Raw genomic sequence first — 19,170 nt, 5'->3', positions numbered from 1 at the left:
CAACAGCAGCAGCAGCTGTCTGGCAGCCAGTGACATGACGACGTAGTAGTAATGGAAATTCCTTGTCTTTTCAGAGAACCGGTTCTTTTAACTCAGCTAAAAAAAGAAGAGCCGATGGCTCTGTTTGGCTCTTTAGATTGTTGTTGTTGTTGCTGCTGCTTCGATTAACTTTGATTCTTTTATTACCAAATGATGGACTGCAATGAATAGCTAATCTTGATTATATCAAAAATGTCAATACATATGTATATGTATTTATACATGTCAGTTTATCCCATTTATTTATTTATTTGCATTTTTCTAACGCCCAAAATCTCTACCAAAACACGTTCTAAATCGCCGCCAACACCGCGAGTGGATGTGGATCGACCCGTTTTCCGGTTTGGCTCCCGGGAAATAAAGCGGCTCCCAATCAGGAGCCGGCTCTCTTCGTTCATTTCAAAGAGCCGGCTCTTAGAACGGGTTCGTTCGCGAACGACCCATCACTAGTGGCGGCGGGAGTAGAGGCTCTCGGTAAACGAACGGGGGCGGTTTGAGCATTTGCTCCGTGTTTTGATAAGCGAAAAGTGGTTCAGACACGGTAAGACAGCTCACTGAATGCCGTCCCGGATTTGATTTTGTTTTTACACACTCTGTGTTTAGAAAGTAGGAGTCCACCTTTTCCTGCGTATTGTCATTTTCACAAGCTGGAGGTGGAAGTCTCGTAAAGTGTTTCGGCGCTTGCAACAGTGTTTCGCGTCTTGTTAAGTTGTTTCCTTAAATATAAATTTGTTTGGGGAGTTGTCAGTGTGTCGTGGGTAAAATGTAAAAACGTATTACAAAGTTGTTAATTCCTCTCCAGCTTTGTAAAAGCGTTTAAACTTTTGTAATGTTGTTTTGCACATTTCGGCCACCGTAGTTTCCTCCTGTTTCAAAACAATCTTTGATGTCTCGGTCTGGCGCTAACGTTAATTGCTAATTGTGATTAACGTTAGCACTGTGCAGCAGCAAACATTAACGCGATAATGGGTCAGCAGCAGAAGTATCCCCCACAAAGCATGTTTCTGAGCGAGTTTTTTTGGGGGGGAGTGAAAATAATTGACTGTTGGCTCCCTCTACTGGATGGATAGTTCACATACCAAAATATACTAGGCCAGAATGAGCAGATACTGTGATCATGCCCAGCAGGACATCCTTAACTTTAAAGGGACAGGTGTACAGTCAGAATAGACGTTCTGCGTGTGATCGTAGTTACATCGTCCCATGAAAGTGTAAATTATGTGTTCCGTTCCATCTCAAATCTATAGTTATTAATGATAAATAGCTGTGTTCATCAAAAAAAAATACACCTGAGTGTGAATTAATCACTCGATATATGATATACGAAGTCATATATGACATATGAAGTCATGTATGACTTCATATAATCACTGATATAGCGCCCTTCACGGCATGGTATCAAATGGGTGCTTTACAAGCAGATAAAAGAACACCATTAGATCATTAGAAACTTTTTTTTTGAATGCACATAATGTTAAAGATACCAAGCTAAAGCCGTTGTACTCCTCCACATCAAAAAAGTCCCACTGACCCTAATGCGATGACTCAATTTCCCACAGGGGTCAGTGTCCTCGCGTAGCCCTTGACTACATAGCTGTCAAACTCTGTCCCGCCGGCCAAATTTGGCCCGCAGTGTAATTATAGTTGGCCCGAGAGGCAATACAAATTCACTGCTAGAGCTTGCCCACTACTGTATTATACAGCACATGTACCGCTAATACTACAAGTCCCAGAATGCTTTTGGCATGTCAGTCAGGACAGGACGTTCATTGAAAGATATTGAAAAAAGACTTAATTGGTTTATTGTTGTCTTTTTATTTTTACATTTATTATTAGCCCGTGAAAAAAGGTTACTGATGAAAGTTAAATCAGAAGGCTGAAAGTAAAAATAAAAAAAAATTGAAATTCCATTTTGCATGTGTGCAACATGACGTTATTTATTATTAATCTCTGCTTGTTCCATTTTCAGGTTGAAGCAAAACTTGTTGTGGTCCATAATGTAAAGGTTATCTGTCGTATCTGTCGGAAGATTTTTCCCCCAGTGAAATATCAATGTTGGCCCGCCATTTTTAATAAAGTTTTACATTTTGGCCCGCTGTGTATTTGAGTTAAGACACCGCTGCTTTACTTTTAAGAGAGCCGCCAGCGGGGGTCGCTGTTTCCAACCTTGTAAAAAAAAAAAAAAAAAGAGGGGGCTGGCTTTGTCCACCAGTCTGCGCTACCTCATTCATGCACTCTGTGTCTCTCTGTGTGTGTATAGGAGTGCCCGCCGACTCTGGAGTCGTGTCACATCGTCGTCAGATCGGAAAGCTGCGAGCAGCTCAGACACATCGACAGGGTTGGTGAGTAAATCGCTTCACCTCCCCCCCCCACACACACACACACTGCGTCCTTCTTGTTCTTCCGCCCGCTCAACAGCGCCATCATGGCTGCACATTATATTTGGGCCAAGTAAAGTCATCAAAACCAAAAGTAGACCGGCTATATGTTGTGTGCGCAGTTAGCGACAAAAGCCGAGTTTGTGGCGTTTCCCGGTTGGCGTGGGGGGCGGCGTGTTGACGTGACGTAGCGGCGTCAGAGACGTTGTAGCTCCGTTATGACACAACAACAGTGAGAAATTAATTTTAATTGCGAATTAAGAGTCGCGAAGTCTACGTTTTTATCTGCACACTGCACTCACTTCCTCCAGCCAGCCGCTATGTTGCTGGAGACTGACTGGAAAGCATTATTATGTGTGAGGCCTAAACAGCTTCCTGTAACCGCCGAGTGACTCGTTTTGAATAGTTTTTGCTCATTTTTAATGTAACAGTACACGATTATGACCCATCCACAACATGCCAACACGAATGCATGCAAAGCAGCCCGAGTAAAGGTCATCCATTGACAACAAGCTCTACGACAGCGTATTTACATGGTTGTTAATGAGCAATTGCGCCTGATAGCGACTATACCAGAGGTATGGTGAGAATTCGAACCACGGTGGGTGGGGGGAGGGTTGTATCAAGGTGAGTACGGACACGTCTGCCGTGTCACCTGCGAGTGAAGGTCAATAAAAGCTCGTCACGGTGTTCCTGGTTTATTGCCGCATCGTAAACACGGATGCCGCACATCTATCCCAGCGCACACGTGGATCGGCATATTGTCGCTTATTTCGACCCAACAACACAACTGGACTTGTCCTAAGTCGCTGCAGGGGCTGCAACCCTCTGTGACCCCGTTTCTCACAGACCACGTGGGCGGGACACTCGATATAATAGCGCAAACACCCTAACCCAGATATGGCCGTGAGCCTATTTCTTTGCGGCCGACGTCGCCTTTCAACCGTGATGCGTTTATCGTAGATTGGTGAAGGGAACCGCGATAAGGCGACACACGGCATCCAGGATCACAACGCAGATCAGTAAGGTGAAGTTTACCAACAGCGGGGGGGGGGGGGGGGGGGGGTGGGGCCGGTGATTCGTGAACGCCAGACAGGGCGCTCAGTCTTCCGCGCGAGGCTGGAAAACCGGCCGAATGCGGATGTAACGTATTTCACAGATTTCCCCGCACGCTGGGCTACGGTGTCCGCTTTTCGGTGGCTTAAAGGCAGCGGCGTCACGTTCTGATCGTCGGTGTGTTGCTAACGTTGCCGGTTTTTCCCCCCTCTGCCGCTGGTATCCAGGCGGCGCTGCGCTGCGACCTTTCACCCACTTTCTGCTGCACAGGGTTGGTCATGTGATGTGGGAAAGTAGCGGGGGGAGGGGACCAGGCTGCTGAAACGCTGCCTCGGTGGATGTTCCCAAGACCCAAAGACTTGCCGTATAAAGAAAAGCGAGTTGTATATCAGACTTGGAGTGGATCTGTTTTTGGTGGCACATTCCTGTGGTTTCTGGAGGAATGTGAGAGGATTCTTTTCCATCACGGCTGCAGTGTAACACAGCTCGTGTTTATTGCGCTCATGACAACCTAAGAGCATTATTTTTCTCAGGCTCGAGTGCTAATCACATTTTTAAGATTGGTGAAAAGCATTTACACACACAACAGCAGGTCAAGACCTAAATGGTGGTGAAGTGAGCGACTCTGCAGCTGACTGCAGGTGTCCTAAACCTGGACTGGTGACACATTTTTAAAAACACAGTATGGCTTAGAAGATGGATCGCAGCACATGGTAACAAGACACACCTGCATAACTAGTTGGCTTCTATTTTATGTCACGGGGTGTCATGTTGCAGAAACCAGTTTGGTCATTATTCTAACAAAATGCACAAAAGCCAAAGTCATTAAGCAGGTGTTTTATAATGATTCTTGTTCTTATTATTTTTGAGTGGGGAAGTCTTCAGATGATTAAGTAGTTGTTGTGCACCTGGTCAGATTGAATTGAAAACCTCCAACTGTAATTTTGTCCCAGTACACACGTGCACATTTTATTTTAAATACTCTGTGCAAAGCATGGAAACATAACAAAGGATGTTTTGAGGACAAGCACCATGAAGTGCTCACCCATGTGTATTTACCAACACCTTTGCGTGAAAGCAAATTGTCGTCTTAACTTTCGCAGTGGATGCGAACAGAAATGCACCCATTTGTTCAGCTTGTTCTGCAGCTACGTATTCCCTCTGTGCTGTTTGTTTGTCATCCACGCTATAGCAACCATCACAACTTCAAACTGCACTTGACCTCTGTTAGTCTCTAATAGTTCACCTTACTTGTTATAAAATGTAATATCAACTCAACTCAACTTTATCGTCAGACATCACACATACTCGATATATGACATAATGAATGTGTGTGTGTGTGTGTGTGAGGGTGGGTGGGCAGAGTTTGTCAGTGAGGGGGGCATGGAGGGTGGCAGAGCAGGGAGAGCGTTGAGCCTCCTGATTGCTTGGTGGAAAAAGCTGTAGTAACGGTGCCACATCCAGACAAGTTTTGTTGTGCACTTGATTCATTCTAACTGTATTTTCTTGCTGTGCCCTCAACCCCAGTGACCCTCTACTGTAGTAGCCGCAATGGCAGAAGCTCATCAGGCAGTGGCCTTCCAGTTCACCGTCACCCCCGATGGCATCGACCTCCAGCTGTGCCACGAGGCGTTGCGTCAAATCTACCTCTCTGGCATACACTCCTGGAAGAAAAGGTTCATTCGCTTCAAGGTGAGAGGTGACGAACATATGTGAGGGCAAAGTCCTCCACAGCTTTACTGCTTGTTCTATTTTTAAAATGTTTTATTTATTTGACTATTTATTTATTTTTTTTGGGGTGGGGAGCAGGTACGTGAACTTTAACAGAGTTACCGGGGCACTGGTACCTCAAAGTGTTACAGTGGAAGGTCACCCTGTCTCATGCAAACAGTTGGTGGCAGTGACCTTCCTGTCTGTTCTTTCTGTCCTCACCTTTAGCCCAGTTGTGCATTTACACACAGGAATACTGAGCCATTCAAACCCAAAGACCTGCTAGAACTTTCGCTCATTGCAGTTTCTGTTTTTGTTATTAAAGCGGTCGCCACGTTCTAAAATCAGCTGGTACATTGTTAGATTTGATATTTTTATTCAATGCGGCCCTACCGGCCATTGTCACCACCACTCGTTTGTTCTGCCTGTCCACAGAATGGGGTGATGACTGGCGTGTACCCCGGCAGCCCCGCTGGCTTCATGGTCGTGGTCGTGTCCTACATGTCGTACAATAAATACCAGAAGCTGGATCCTTCTTTGGGTTTGATTGCCAAGTTGGGCCAACACATTCCCATCAGGTAATGGCACTATAACTGTGGATGCGTTCTTTTGAGGTTGCATTCCTGTGAAATAATCTGCACACTGGAATGTGCTTGGATCTGCCAAAAATAATTATGAGGAAACACTGAGGTGTGTCTGCTTGTCTGGCCCCGCACCCTTTGGCAGCTCTGTAGTGACACTTTAATACTGTGTTCCTACTCCACAGCGTATTCTTCCTGCTATCCTTAGCTTCGTTATTTTAAACTTCAGTCTTACTATTGCTTTGTTAGTGATATGATGTGAACCTCAGAGTCAGCGTGTTGACATAATAATCAACATTTCATGCAGGCCTGATGCTCTGTGAGAATTATATTGGATTGCGCGCGCGCACACACGCGCACACTACACACTACGACACATCAGTTCCAAGCAGACTCAAGTACAGAGTATGAACGCAGTTGTGTAAAACAGGGGATTTAGGCGACAAATTTGTCTGAACATCACATTACTCTGCCATGGGATCATCCCATGAACATAGCCTCCTTATTTCAAAGTATTGGGATCACTCCTAATATTTGAAAAGATCTATTCACTCAATCTAGACACCAAGAGCTGTACAGATTTTAGCCTTAAACTTGTTTCAGTTGTAATCCGCCAAGACAAACGACACCAGTCAAACGTGTTGACTCTAGACTCGGCCCAGGAAGTGTGGTGGCGGCGGGCATGTGCTGTTGACTGTCTCCCCTTTACTCTGTGTCTTTTCATCCACAGCCGCTACATGTCCACAGACAGCCAGAGGATAGTTGGAGGGGTTCTGGTGGGCACGGGACTGTGGGTGTCCATCATCATGATTATGAGGAATGTCCTCAAGTGCCTGTTGTCGTGGCACGGATGGATGCATGCGCGCCATGGCTCCATCTCCTGGTCCACTCGCGTGTGGTTGGTGAGACAATAAGTGTTTCCCTTTGTTTTGTCTTTGTTTGGCAGGAATGAGTCATTAATTCCCACTGGGACTGGATTATGGTTGTTTTTGCCTTGGCATAAATGGGAATCACTGTGTGTTCGAGCCACATCAGAGGATGATTGGATAAAGGGTGTAAAATTAAAGATCTGAACATGGGTTTCATACATACATGGGGCTTTAGGAGTTAAGTTATGACCCATCAGTATTGTTACGTTTATCTAATGTTCCTATCAAAGGATATGTGAATAATTTTAAAGAGCTGTAGCTTTTTAAAAAAATCAGGTGATCTGATTACAACTGAAGCATTAAGTGTTGCCACTTGCTTTTTTTCCCCCCTAATGTGTCAGTTTTGCATCATCACCTGTTGAAGGGTTAACTTGGAAATATTTTGTCCAACACTTTTTTTTTTGTCCTCCTTTTCCAGTTGTTAGTTAAGGTGTTCTCTGGCAGAAAACCGATGCTGTACAGTTTCCAGAACTCGCTACCACGCCTTCCTGTTCCAACTGTCAAGGACACTTGCAAGAGGGTAATGATCGCCTCGAGTTTCAATTCAGCAAACTCAAACCGCTCTCGGGCTACTTGAATAAGCACTGTAAAATTTAAAAAACGTTCCTTTGTGTCACACCCTGCAATTGTGGATGGCTTCGCGTTGACAGTACCTGGAGTCGGTGCGCCCGCTGATGGAAGATGAGCAGTACGAGCGGATGGAGGGCCTGGCCAAAGACTTTGAGAAGAATCTGGGACCACGTCTCCAGTGGTACCTCAAACTAAAGGCTTGGTGGGCCTCCAACTATGTGAGTTCCTGTCTGTAATGTTGTTGTTTTTTTCTTGTGGCCTTCCTGTCAGCCCTAATAGAGCCCTAAAACGAGTTGTGTCACACTTCCTGTTTCCTCTTTGTGTTGCACAGGTGAGTGACTGGTGGGAGGAGTACATTTACCTTCGAGGCCGAGGGCCAATTATGGTGAACAGCAACTACTATGCCATGGTAAGATGTTGCGACCTCACTATTTGTTAACAGCAAGATAACGTAATCGATCAGTTAACAATTAAAAGCACATTCTGTCCCCACAAGCCACACAAAGTGCAATAAATATTTAATTATTTCATTTGCCGCTGTTAAAAACATTATGACCTCCTTCTAAATCGTATGTGCTGTTGGAGTCGTAATTCTTATGCAAGCTACATTTTGCCTTAAGTCACTGGAGGTTTTGTTTGCTTCCCATTGTCTATATTTGATCATCAAGCCTTTAACCTTGTCAAGACAACGTAACACCATTACCCTCTCACAGTGATTCTGACTTAAGCTAATACCTATTAGGCTTTAAGGCCTGTGCGTTGCCAAGAAGGAATGGAATAATTGACTTCGGTTGAGGTTTTTTAATGTGTGTCTGTATGTTGCCCTGTGGATTTATTGCTATTGATCTCATTTTTGCCCAGGACTTCCTGTATGTGTTCCCCACACACATCCAAGCTGCCCGGGCAGGTAACGCCATCCATGCCATCATGCTGTACAGAAGGAAACTGGACAGAGCTCAGATCAAACCAGTAAGTCCCGAGAGGTTTTCCCCTCCGTGCTAATCTCTGTCAGTGTAAAGACGTCGCGCCCGGTGCCATATTAACTCCACGAGTAAATGTTTGATCTCATCGCAAACATGCATCAACGTTCAACCACCCAGTTGTGCTGTGTTGATTATTAAAAACTTGTTATCTGATTTTCAAGTTGTCAGTGAGAGCTGCTTATCTTTTCTATGCCAATTATTGTGTTTACCATGGATGATTAAAAAAAACAAACAAAAAAAACCCCTGAACGTTTGACCTAGCTGCATGTGTCTAACTCTGAGCCAAGGATGAGCCATGCGTTGTGTACATGGCTTGTTTGGCATTAGAAAAGCTTTGATTAACTGCAAAGCATGATTGCAAGCGCTTCCTGAATGCCCTGTGAATGCTTGTCATTTTTATGACACATTTACACTTGTGTTCCTATTCTGTCTTCAGTCTGTCTATTTTCCTCTTTCAAGCCGCATAGTGAATAAAGGTTATTGTGGTCCCAGAGCTGTTGCACATTTAGATGTTTTAGTTGTTTCCACTCTAAATCCAGAGCATCTACAGGAGTCGATAGTTAGTGAGTTCACTGGATCAGTAGGGAACTCCAAGGCTAGAAATGTATAATTGACATTGTTACTGGCTATACCAACTTTGACAATGGCTAGATTCACTCTGCAGGTCACAATACCCAATTAGATATTGTTGCCTAAATCACTTTTTAGCTGTTTATCAAGATCTGCTTTTAAACACGTCGCATTAAACCAGATGATAAGATTGACAGTGCCTGAGCATATTGTACAAACAGGATCGGTGCCGTCTAAGACGAGAAATGTATAATAGTCTTGCTTGATCCTTGCAGTCTAAATCTAACCCAGGAGACAAAAATCACAGTTTGCAGTGTAACCGGTGCTTTTACTGCTGCCTTAGTGGATTAGTGTTGTTTGATCGCTTCCTCGCTGACATGGCTGTGTACACAAAGCTGATTGTTCTGTTCAGTGCCCATAAAGAGCAGACGGCAAGCTGTTCCTGAGGAGATATTAGATGAATTGGATGACTATTCTGCAATAGAATAGATGACTGCACTCTTTTCTGCAAATTCCCTCAGATGTGCTCTGTGTAACATGTTGCATAAACAAACATTTGATTTATTGCAAAGAAAAGAAAAGAAAAAAAAAAACATGTTGTATTTTTAAAGTACAAACACAAATGCATGGCCTTGCTCTGTTGCACACTCACATTCAGTTGTCTCTGTTCTACTGTTTTGTCTATTCGCTGTGTGGGACGCTGCGTTAGATATACTTGCTGGCAAACAAGGTCCCTCTGTGTTCGGCTCAGTGGGAGCGGATGTTTAACACCACCCGCGTCCCCGGTGTGGAGACAGGTAAGGGAGGGCACGCCTCTACCGTGCCCTCTGACCTCAAACCCTGTGACCTTAGCTGTTGCCACGGCAGCGGAGCGTGAAAACCCTGACGTCTAGACTCACTCTCAACAACACAGCCCTGAAGCCACACACACAAACGCACACATTATTGGGAATTTACATTACCAGTCAAAAGTCTTTTCTTTCATTCTCATGACTATTGGCATTGCAGTCTCTCACTGAAGGCATCGAAACTATGTACGAACACTCGTGGAATTATGTAGGAAACAAAAAAAGTGTAAAATAACTCAAGCACGTTTTATATTTAAATTCTTAAAAGGCAAAAATCTTTGCACATCTATTTCCTCGGCAGGTGTGTCAGAGGGTGACAAATAAGTCCAAATGAAACAAAAAGGAGTTCCCGCACGCTTGGCCAACTTTCAGAGTTTAATGAGATGTTTCGGTACGACACTATAATTATATAGACAGTATTTACACAATATTTAAATTCAAATTATGTATATCTTGCTCATATATTTGATGTCTTCATTATTTATCTGCATATTTGAAAGTTGTTAAAAAAAAAAAAAATTGCATGAGAAGGTGTGTACAAACTTTTGACTGGTAGTGTATATGCGCAAATAAATATTGCGCAGTGCTCTAAAAGTTTGCATTACGTCACATAGGCCTGAACCGTGATCCCAGTATCAGGGTTTTGCTGGTGGCAGTGAGTCAGGAGGCCACTGGTTTCTGGACCTGCTCATTTCTCCCTCACCTGCAGCTTCCCGAGGTCCCTGCTGCTTCCTGAACCTGCTTCTCACGTTCCCTCCCTCCTCCATCCATGCAACCTGTAGTGTCATGTCTGCAAGCAACTCATCTCTGGGGATTTTGTTTTTCTTTTAGTGAACTAGTTTGCCATCTGTCTGTGTTTGATTCTCCCCTTTTACGTTTCAGCTCATGCTCCAACACACAATCCCCATGTGCTCAGCCCAATATGAGCGTATGTTCAACACCACTCGTGTCCCAGGTGTAGACACAGGTAGAGTCCTTTAGACGTGCTGCCTCTTCCACACAACTCTCACTGTGCTTCTCCTTTGGACTTTTGTCCAATTAGAAATAATTTGACCTCCACAGGTTTATAATGCATGTGTGCTGGTCTTTCTATGTTAGAGGACTAATTTGCATGTTTGTCTAAGTCTAATATTTAAATGTAAGAAAGCGTTTGTATATTTTATTACATGGTAATAGTTTACAAGGTTGCCCAAAGGCCCGCAAACATGTTGCACTGGCCCCAATGCAATAGATAATTCAATACTATGTATGTTGTATGTATATACAACCAGTATTTCTCCAACATTTGGATTTGTTTGGTAGTCTGAAGGATGACACTGGGGCCAGTTTATAGATGTGACTGAAGTGAATTAATAATGTCACAGGCCATAGTTGTGCAGAAGTCAACCTCAAACAGAGCAGATTTCATTTTTCACGGTGGAATCAACTGTCACCATCTTCAGTCATTCATCAGTGTGAATAGAAGAAGCTTGACTAGGATAATCACCCCCCCCCCACACACACACACACACACAAAAAAAATAAATAAAAAAAGTACTTACGGAAGACAGCATGTTGCACAAAAACATAAAGTAAAACCCATGAGAGTCTCATACTCCAGTGCATGAAATGAAGTAATTCACTCACAGTGGTCCGTCCCCATGTTTCCACGTGTGCTGTGGATACTGGCTGAGCTGGTGGAGTATTGACCTGGATGTGAGGTTGTTGTTCTTGGGGTTGTGCCCTGCATCCTTTTCCGTTTTTTTTTTCCTTTTACTGTAACTGTGACAATGCTTGTTTGAAGACTGAACATCAACCAAAACAAGAACAAAGCTTTGTAACGGTGGCTTTGAAATTGGATTCTCAGTTGTTCCATGTGCTTTTCAAACAAACATTGACCTCCATGATACATTCATACCACCACCCAACCCTAAAATGCTTTCCTCTTTTCATCTCACTTCCTCCCTCTATTTTTTCTCCAAATCGGCTTCATTTCTGATGATTATTTTACTTCAATAGTCTGCCATCCCTGTACTTTTCCTTTATTACAACTGGACAAGCATGTTCTCAACAATGAAAGGGGCAGCGATGGATGCTGTGGATGTGACTTCAGTTTAATACATTGAGACTGAACCAGTTTGCAAAATGCTGTGACATCCACACCGTTCATACTTCCGCCTTATTTTGTATCACATCATTGCACTTTAAAACTTTTGACAGTTGTATTAAGACCAACACACGCATTAACCCCCCCCACGCCCCCAAACCTGTCCAATTGTCCCTCTGCTTGTCGTCTCCTCTGCTCCATGGGTTTCTCTGTTCCTCGCAGACACCCTTCAGCACGTGAACGAAACCAAACACATCGTCGTCTATCACAAGGGCCGCTTTTTCAAGGTGTGGATGTTTTACGACGGCCGGCTGCTATTGCCCCGGGAGATCGAGCAGCAGATGGAGAGGATCATGACCGACACCTCGGAGCCCTTGCCAGGGGAGGAGAAGCTGGCCGCGCTCACCGCAGGGGACAGGTAGGTGGCGCGGCAGAGCGAGCCGCAGTCAGCGTCACAAACATTAAAATGCCAACTGCCTTGTCTATCTGTGCAAGGTGTGCCACAGATATAAGAGTGGACCTTTTTATATGGACCCAAACAAGTTTTGCTTCAACCTGAATATGGACCAAGCGAAGCTCAATACTATTTAATAAATAAGTTCTTATTGCACACATGCAAATAGAATTTCAAATGAAAAAACTTTAAAATAAATTAAGATTTAAGTAAAAATCGTGCACCTCTTTTTTATTATTATTATTATTTGCAGCCTTCTGATTTGAATTCAAACAATAACCCAATTTTCCCGCTGGCTAATAATACATTTAAAAATAAAATAACAATAATGCAATTAAGTCACAATAATATCCTTCAATGAACATCCTGTCCTGATTGATACGCACAAATACCAGCAGAGCATTCTGGGATTTGTAGTATTAGCGGTACATGCGCCGTGCAATACCGGCTGGCCAAATTTGTTGTTAAATGATAGATGGACTCCTGCCATGCCAGGCCTCAGACCTGTCCCGACTTGACGTTTTGCAGAACCCCATGGGCGAACGCTCGCAACGCCTACTTCAGCCGCGGAAAGAACAAGGTGTCCTTGGACGCCATTGAGAAAGCGGCCTTCGTCGTGACCCTGGATGACACAGAGCAACGCTTTGACGCCAACAACCCGGTCAAGTCTCTGGACAGCTACGCCAAGTGCCTCCTTCACGGCAAATGCTACGACAGGTATAGCCGGGGCACCTCGTGGCCCGACAGTATTTGTAGCTCGAGAGCCACAAACCGACCTCCCTTCATTCTCTGCTGTCTTCATCTCAGGTGGTTTGATAAATCCTTCAACCTGATTGTTTTCAAGAATGGCACGATGGGACTGAATGCTGAGCATTCCTGGGCAGATGCGCCTATTATCGGTCACCTGTGGGAGGTAACATCGGCTTCTTAAGATTTTATCTCAGACGCTCTCATTTTTGCGTGAATCTTCTCTCAGATTACAAAAAGAGGAAACGGATGCAGGACACACACAAGATGAACCACGGCGAGACTAATCTCAATATCGCCCATGAGTTTATCTTTGAATATTGTCAAAAAGTGCTTTCGAATGTCTTACCTGGACAGCCAGAAGTACATTCAGCCAAGAGAAGAATTGGTTATTAAGGGCTCAGTGGTCAAGAAACCATCAGCGTAACAGTGCTGCAGTCAGCGGACTGTGAGTTAAAGCGTTACTCATCATGTGTTGCAGCAAGTGCTTTCATTGGACCCTGTGAAGCTGGGATACTCTGAGGAAGGTCACTGCCGTGGCGACCCTCACCCCAACCTGCCAGGTCCACAGAGGCTGCAGTGGGACATCACTACTGAGGTTTGTGTTGTGATAAAAAAAAACAAAAAAACAACAACATATAATTAGACAGTGAATGCCACGATTGCTTTTTTAAAATGGTTTTAAATCCCGACGTTACAAAGAGGCAAATTAGAAAATCAAAAAACTGACAGGATTATTCAGCTCATATTAGTCCTACACCGAGGAACCTGAATGTTGATGCTTTGGCTTTGGCCCCCTCTACTGGGGACGATCAGGATGTGCAACAGTCATATTTTTGCCATTATAGGTGAATTGCTGCTGGATACAGTCTGTTTAAAAATAAGATGCACCTCTGTAACATCTGTCTGTGTCAATGCCTTTAAATGAGCTTACTGTCCAATAATTGTGTTTTTTAGAGAAGGAATTAAAAGTTAAATGCTATTATGACAGATTCATTCATTCATTTTCGATACTGCTTCGCTTAAACTCACCATCTGTATTATTATTATTTTTATTTCTTGTAGTGCCAGGAGGTCATTCAGGACTCGCTGACAGTGGCCACAACTCTGGCTGACGACGTCGACTCCCACATTTTCCCCTTTAACGACTTTGGCAAAGGTCTGATTAAGAAGTGCCGCATCAGTCCTGATGCCTTCATCCAGATTGCCCTTCAGCTGGCCCATTACAGGGTGAGTACCACACGGAATTCAGCGCTTTGATCGATAGAATCCCTTGGCGTGGCATTTTTCCAAAAAAAGAATAGCACAGTCGAGAGGTCCTTTCTAGTTCCAGCAGGGGGCAGTCACGGACAAACAGTAGGTCTTCCTCCATAATGCTTATTTAATCAAAACAAGGTTGCTCAATACTTTCCAAGGTGTAATAATGATAGCTAGAATTATCGATACTTATTACATCATACAGACTTTTTTTTTGGGGGGGGAGGGTTGTTTTTTCAATGCTGACCTCTTTGTCTTTTTCACCAGGACAAGGGCAAGTTCTGCCTGACATACGAAGCCTCCATGACACGTTTGTTCCGTGAGGGCCGCACAGAAACCGTGCGGTCCTGCACCGTGGAGACCTGTGCCTTTGTTCGTTCCATGATCAGGGATGAAACGGTCAGCAGCGCACCTTGGCCTCTTCCTTTTCCCTCACCGTGTAGATCTTGCTGCGCAATTGTTTCCTCTGGGGTTTTCCATTAATCCATTCCTTTTGTGTTTAGAAAGAAGAAAGTCTGAAGTTGCTCAAAGAGGCTGCTGATAAGCACCAGAACTTGTACCGCCTGGCGATGACGGGCCAGGGGATCGATCGTCACCTCTTCTGTATGTACGTGGTGTCCAAGTACCTGGGAGAGGATTCGGCCTTCCTCAAGGAGGTATGAGCCGCAGCTGCTGCATGCGGCATTGCTGAGAGCATTTTTATCAGCCCTTATTTCCAGTGAAGAAAATAAAATGTGTTTGCTGTATTGTACGTGGAAGTGCCGATCCGCTCCAAAATGTTACTGAATGGAATTTTATTCCACTGCTTGTGCGCGATGTTAATGAAGATTCTCAAATTAACTCTCAAAGACAAAACAAATACTGAAAGGTTTCCGTCTCCTGATTACTGTATGTGATGCTTTCACAGACATGCTTTAGTTTGTCTTCTGTCCCCTCCCCTGTAGAGATCATTCTCAATGTGATTGTAGTTATCAAACATTTCATTTCCTTTCAATAATTCCCCAGCAGGAATAATGAATAAATCTGCATTTTACTGAACAAATCAGCAGCACCTCAGTGCGTGTCATGTTGGTGTGCAGGTCCTGTCCGAGCCCTGGCGGCTGTCCACTAGCCAGACTCCTCTGCAGCAGTTGGACCTGTTTGATCTGGTCAAGCACCCCGAGTACGTCTCCTCTGGCGGAGGGTTTGGTCCGGTAAGTCATCAGCAGTTAATGATAATGTGGTAAATCTTGCCAATATCAACTTTCTCTTCACAGAGTACATTTTACAGTCAAGACATGACAAACAACAAATTCTAGCCATCTGATATTTTTGTATATCAGAGATGTATGCCGCTGGAAATGACCATAACTGTGACTGTACGTTCACATGTGTCTCTAAAATCTTTGTTTTTTTTGTATTTTAAGGTTGCTGATGATGGTTATGGTGTCTCCTACATTATTGTTGGCGAGAACCTCATCAACTTCCACATCTCCAGCAAGCACTCAAGCCCGGAGACTGTAAGTTTACTGCCATTTTGAAGGCAAATTATAGTTCTTCAGTTTTATTGCTCGGTATCGTTCATTTGGATCATTTTTGCGTTTACACCGCAGGACTCCCACCGCTTTGGCACCAACATCAGACAGTCCATGCTGGATATCCTCGATCTCTTCCAGCTGGGCAACAAAGCCAAGTGAACGGCTCGATCACGACCGGCGCACATAGGAAAAGTGGTGTTGAAGTAAAATATATATTATTCCTGAAGCTTGTACAGAATCATGTTGGATTTGGGGTTATTTTTTAAGTTAATTCACATTTAGAGAAAGGAATTGATGTGTGTGCAAGGTGCTTATGTCTACTGTATGTTATGTACAGGCAAAGTGAGATCAGACTGTGTTGGGTACAGGTAGTGGTGTACAGATGGAAGCTTTTATTTAAAGGACTGTACAGACTGTGCCTTAGTAACCCACTAATGTATATAAAAAAAAGAAAAAAGAGGGGGGCGGGGGACAAAAAGGGAGGAGAAAATCTGGAGCCTCAGTAGTCGAAGATCAAGTCTGTCATTTATGACCGCGGGCAGGAAGGTTTCGGCCAAGGGATTGTGTAGTAGCATCATCCATTATTTGTATCATTGGTGAGAGCTGTTGCAATACTTAAACAACTTGAAGTCCAAGCATTGCAAATCAAGTTAGTGTTTTTTTTTTTAGGTTTCTTCTGGTCCTCTGAATTGCAGAACAAGATTCACTGAAAACCTTTTGTTCAGTTCACTCACATCTTGTCATTACGAGACACTTCACAGACTTCCAAGAGCATAGCCAGTGCGCTAGCTGCTGTTTGTTGCCGCAGATTAAGATTATACCTGGAATGTGTATTTGATTTCTTTTTTTCCATACTCAGGTTTTACTTACTTGCCGTCAGAGGCTCCAGCTTCTGATGATCAATGTGTAAGCCAGTGATGCCCATTAGAAGAAAATGAAGTAGAGTGCTTTGTGATGCAACATGGTTGCTGTGTAGATGAGCAGGTACGCTATCGTTGAATCTCACTTGCAGATGCTGGGTTTTACTGACAGTCTGTGGCCAACGGTGACTCTTAAGCTTCTTCCTCTTCTAAGAATTATCCTTTGACTATCCGTGCTGCAGCTGTTGTGCACTCCATGATGGGCCGTCGAGTCGTCGCTAACCAGTACATAGCCTTGTCCGATCAGATGGATTGTAACATTTTATGGGCAAACTGTCCAGATGTCAGTTACCTGAATAGTGATGTACAGTGAATAGTGAATTACAGAAGGACGTCTTTTTTCTCTCTCTGAAGTGTCTAGGAAGTACACACGTAAAAGGGGACGAAATGTTTAGGAATGCATTTCTGTTATTATGTATATGTTGTCGGTTCATATTTATTTTTATTTCTTTGCCCGTTGTTTTCATTTCTTTATTGACAAAATAAGCATAAATAATGACCAGTTTAATGGGGTGGGGAAACGGGGAAATGATGCGCAATAATAAGTTAAAACTAAAATTGACAAAAATGCTTCCCTTTTTTGAGAGGGGATGGGGACAGATGTTTCTTTTCTTTTCACAGAGTTCCTCTTCTAGTTGTATTACTTTGTATCTCCATAGACCTCATGTTTACACTGCTGCATGGTGTTTGAGGATGACGCTGTTGTATCTTTGCCTTTAATTTAAAGATGTGTAAAAAAAAATTTAAAAAAAGACAAAAGCGGCTGATATACCAAAAGAAGTTTTAACATTAAAGTGAATGTTTGACAGCTGTATCTTTTTTGAGTATGTGATCTTTTTTTTAAATGTCGCCTTGGCTTTCCTTTGTAGGACCTGGTGAAGTGTGACTGATTGCAACTAACTGACTGAAAATGTATTAACTGCTCAAGTAATTTAAAAAAAAAAATTTAACTATGCCCGCAAATGCCTGAGTTTGAAATTTGCAATGTATTTAGGTTTCAACAGTTTGGGCAAGCTGAAAATAAATTAAATGAATAGATAATATTCATAATCCCACCTGATGGTGGCGCAGAGTTTCCTCGACTATATTGACGTTTTATTACAATCCCTCTGTCCATAATAAAGACAATCCGATGTGAGAAGGTGTCCAACACTTTTAGGAGACTACATGTCACATGCAAGAAATTCTGCAAACTCTTATCGATTGACAGGAAACCGTGACGTCCCACCGTGCGCCTGTGACTCCTGTGTCCTCACTGAATCATTGTGAGGAACTAACGTGGAGGAGTCGCCTGAAGCGCAAATGTCATTGCATGCACTTCACACCGCAGCTGGTTGAGCACATGGTTATTTTAAGTGTCCGGCACTCATCTGCGGTTCCGAGTTTGTGTACGAGTTGCTGGTCACAATCTGCACATCTCCCTGAAACCGCCCCGGTGTGAGAATGAGATCTTTCCTCACGGCGAGTTCGCTCAACCCAGCGGAAGTCGGCCTCTGCCAGGTGGGCAGGTGGTCAAGCTCAACCGGTGGGACGGCTCCCACGAGCCGCTTCTGTCTTTGTGGGGATTAGCTCTCCTCACTGGGGCTTCTCTGGGTATATTCGCCTTTTAAATTCAATTAAGTGGGAGACGTTTAAAGGCGTCGTGAGGTGACAGATTCCCTGTTGAGGGCACAAGCAGGAAGTGATTACATGTGACAGTTTCTCTCTCGCTGCCGTCCACCACTTGTGCACAGTTCCATTTATGTTCCGTCACACAGCGTCCGTCAGTGCAGCACCGTCCTTTCCCCACCCCCACACTTCCGCTAGCAGGCTAACGTTAACATGCCTGATGTGCATTTACCCACTTTTGGGAAGTTTAAAAAACAGGTTTGCTGTAAAGGTAAGGTCTTAATGTTTTTATTATTATAATTATTTTGTCTATGAAAAATGGCAAGTTTCTTCGTAAGCATCGTAAGGCTTCATTCACTCCTGCTCACTGCCCTCTGGACATACAGCCTTCGAATTGTACACCTAATTGGCAAGCTGGAAAACCCATTCACCTAAGTGCAGACCCTGAAACCTAAAACCTTGACTTGCACTTTCTAAAAGTAGACTTTGGGAGAGATGTGCGGGCTCTGCTTGTCACCGGTTTAATTCATGGAGCTCTCGCTGCACAACACCCTGAAAAACCAAAAGGGGGAGCAAATGTTGCCTATGACATTTTATAAACTGCACTTTCAGGAAAACCTGGACATTTCTAGGAGCTGTTTCTGGTGGACGACAAAAACAAACAAACAAAAAAAATACAGTGATCTTATCATTGCTACTGAATGTACACGTTACGGTAGGTTTGTTTGTTTGTTATTGCCAGGTGTCTTACATAAGGCTTCCTCAATACTACACCTAACTGGGTTGAGGTCAGCATGCTGATAGAGTGAATAAGGAAATTGTAATTGGATCACTTAGTCTTGCAGCGAATCAGTAGCTAAGTTTTCACAAAGTTGAAATTGAACAGAGATTCAACCTCCGAGTTGGAAATGCCAGTC

The 19,170-nt window shown here is 43.7% G+C and overlaps 1 protein-coding gene across 3 annotated transcripts; it reads left to right on the top strand.

Annotated features, from left to right (window-relative positions):
• The first annotated feature begins 454 nt into the window (after positions 1–454).
• On the top strand, positions 455–17,459 carry cpt1ab (carnitine palmitoyltransferase 1Ab (liver)). Of its 3 annotated transcripts, XM_076038132.1 has the most exons (20): positions 455–580; positions 2,300–2,381; positions 5,001–5,165; positions 5,619–5,761; positions 6,495–6,666; positions 7,112–7,213; positions 7,344–7,481; positions 7,595–7,672; positions 8,125–8,232; positions 9,526–9,613; positions 11,973–12,168; positions 12,733–12,921; positions 13,012–13,117; positions 13,433–13,549; positions 14,017–14,181; positions 14,476–14,607; positions 14,712–14,864; positions 15,288–15,401; positions 15,615–15,707; positions 15,801–17,459. In XM_076038132.1, exons 3-20 carry the CDS (start codon positions 5,025–5,027, stop codon positions 15,882–15,884), a joined length of 2,319 nt encoding a protein of 772 aa, XP_075894247.1. In that variant the 5' UTR covers positions 455–580; positions 2,300–2,381; positions 5,001–5,024; the 3' UTR covers positions 15,885–17,459. The 3 variants fall into 3 exon arrangements, with proteins under 3 accessions (XP_075894247.1, XP_075894248.1, XP_075894246.1); XM_076038133.1 differs by lacking the exons at positions 455–580; positions 9,526–9,613 and adding an exon at positions 10,547–10,631 and having other exon boundaries at positions 2,236–2,381; XM_076038131.1 differs by lacking the exon at positions 455–580 and having other exon boundaries at positions 2,236–2,381.
• Positions 17,460–19,170: the final 1,711 nt, after the last annotated feature.

This window comes from Nelusetta ayraudi, unplaced genomic scaffold (genome assembly GCF_046127955.1).
Source record: "Nelusetta ayraudi isolate G7.1 ecotype Tasmania unplaced genomic scaffold, CSIRO-AGI_Nayr_v1 ptg000053l, whole genome shotgun sequence".
Classification (NCBI taxonomy): Eukaryota; Metazoa; Chordata; class Actinopteri; order Tetraodontiformes; family Monacanthidae; genus Nelusetta; species Nelusetta ayraudi.
The sequence above is the reverse complement of the archived record's forward strand: the minus strand, read 5'-3'. Positions and strand labels throughout refer to the sequence as shown.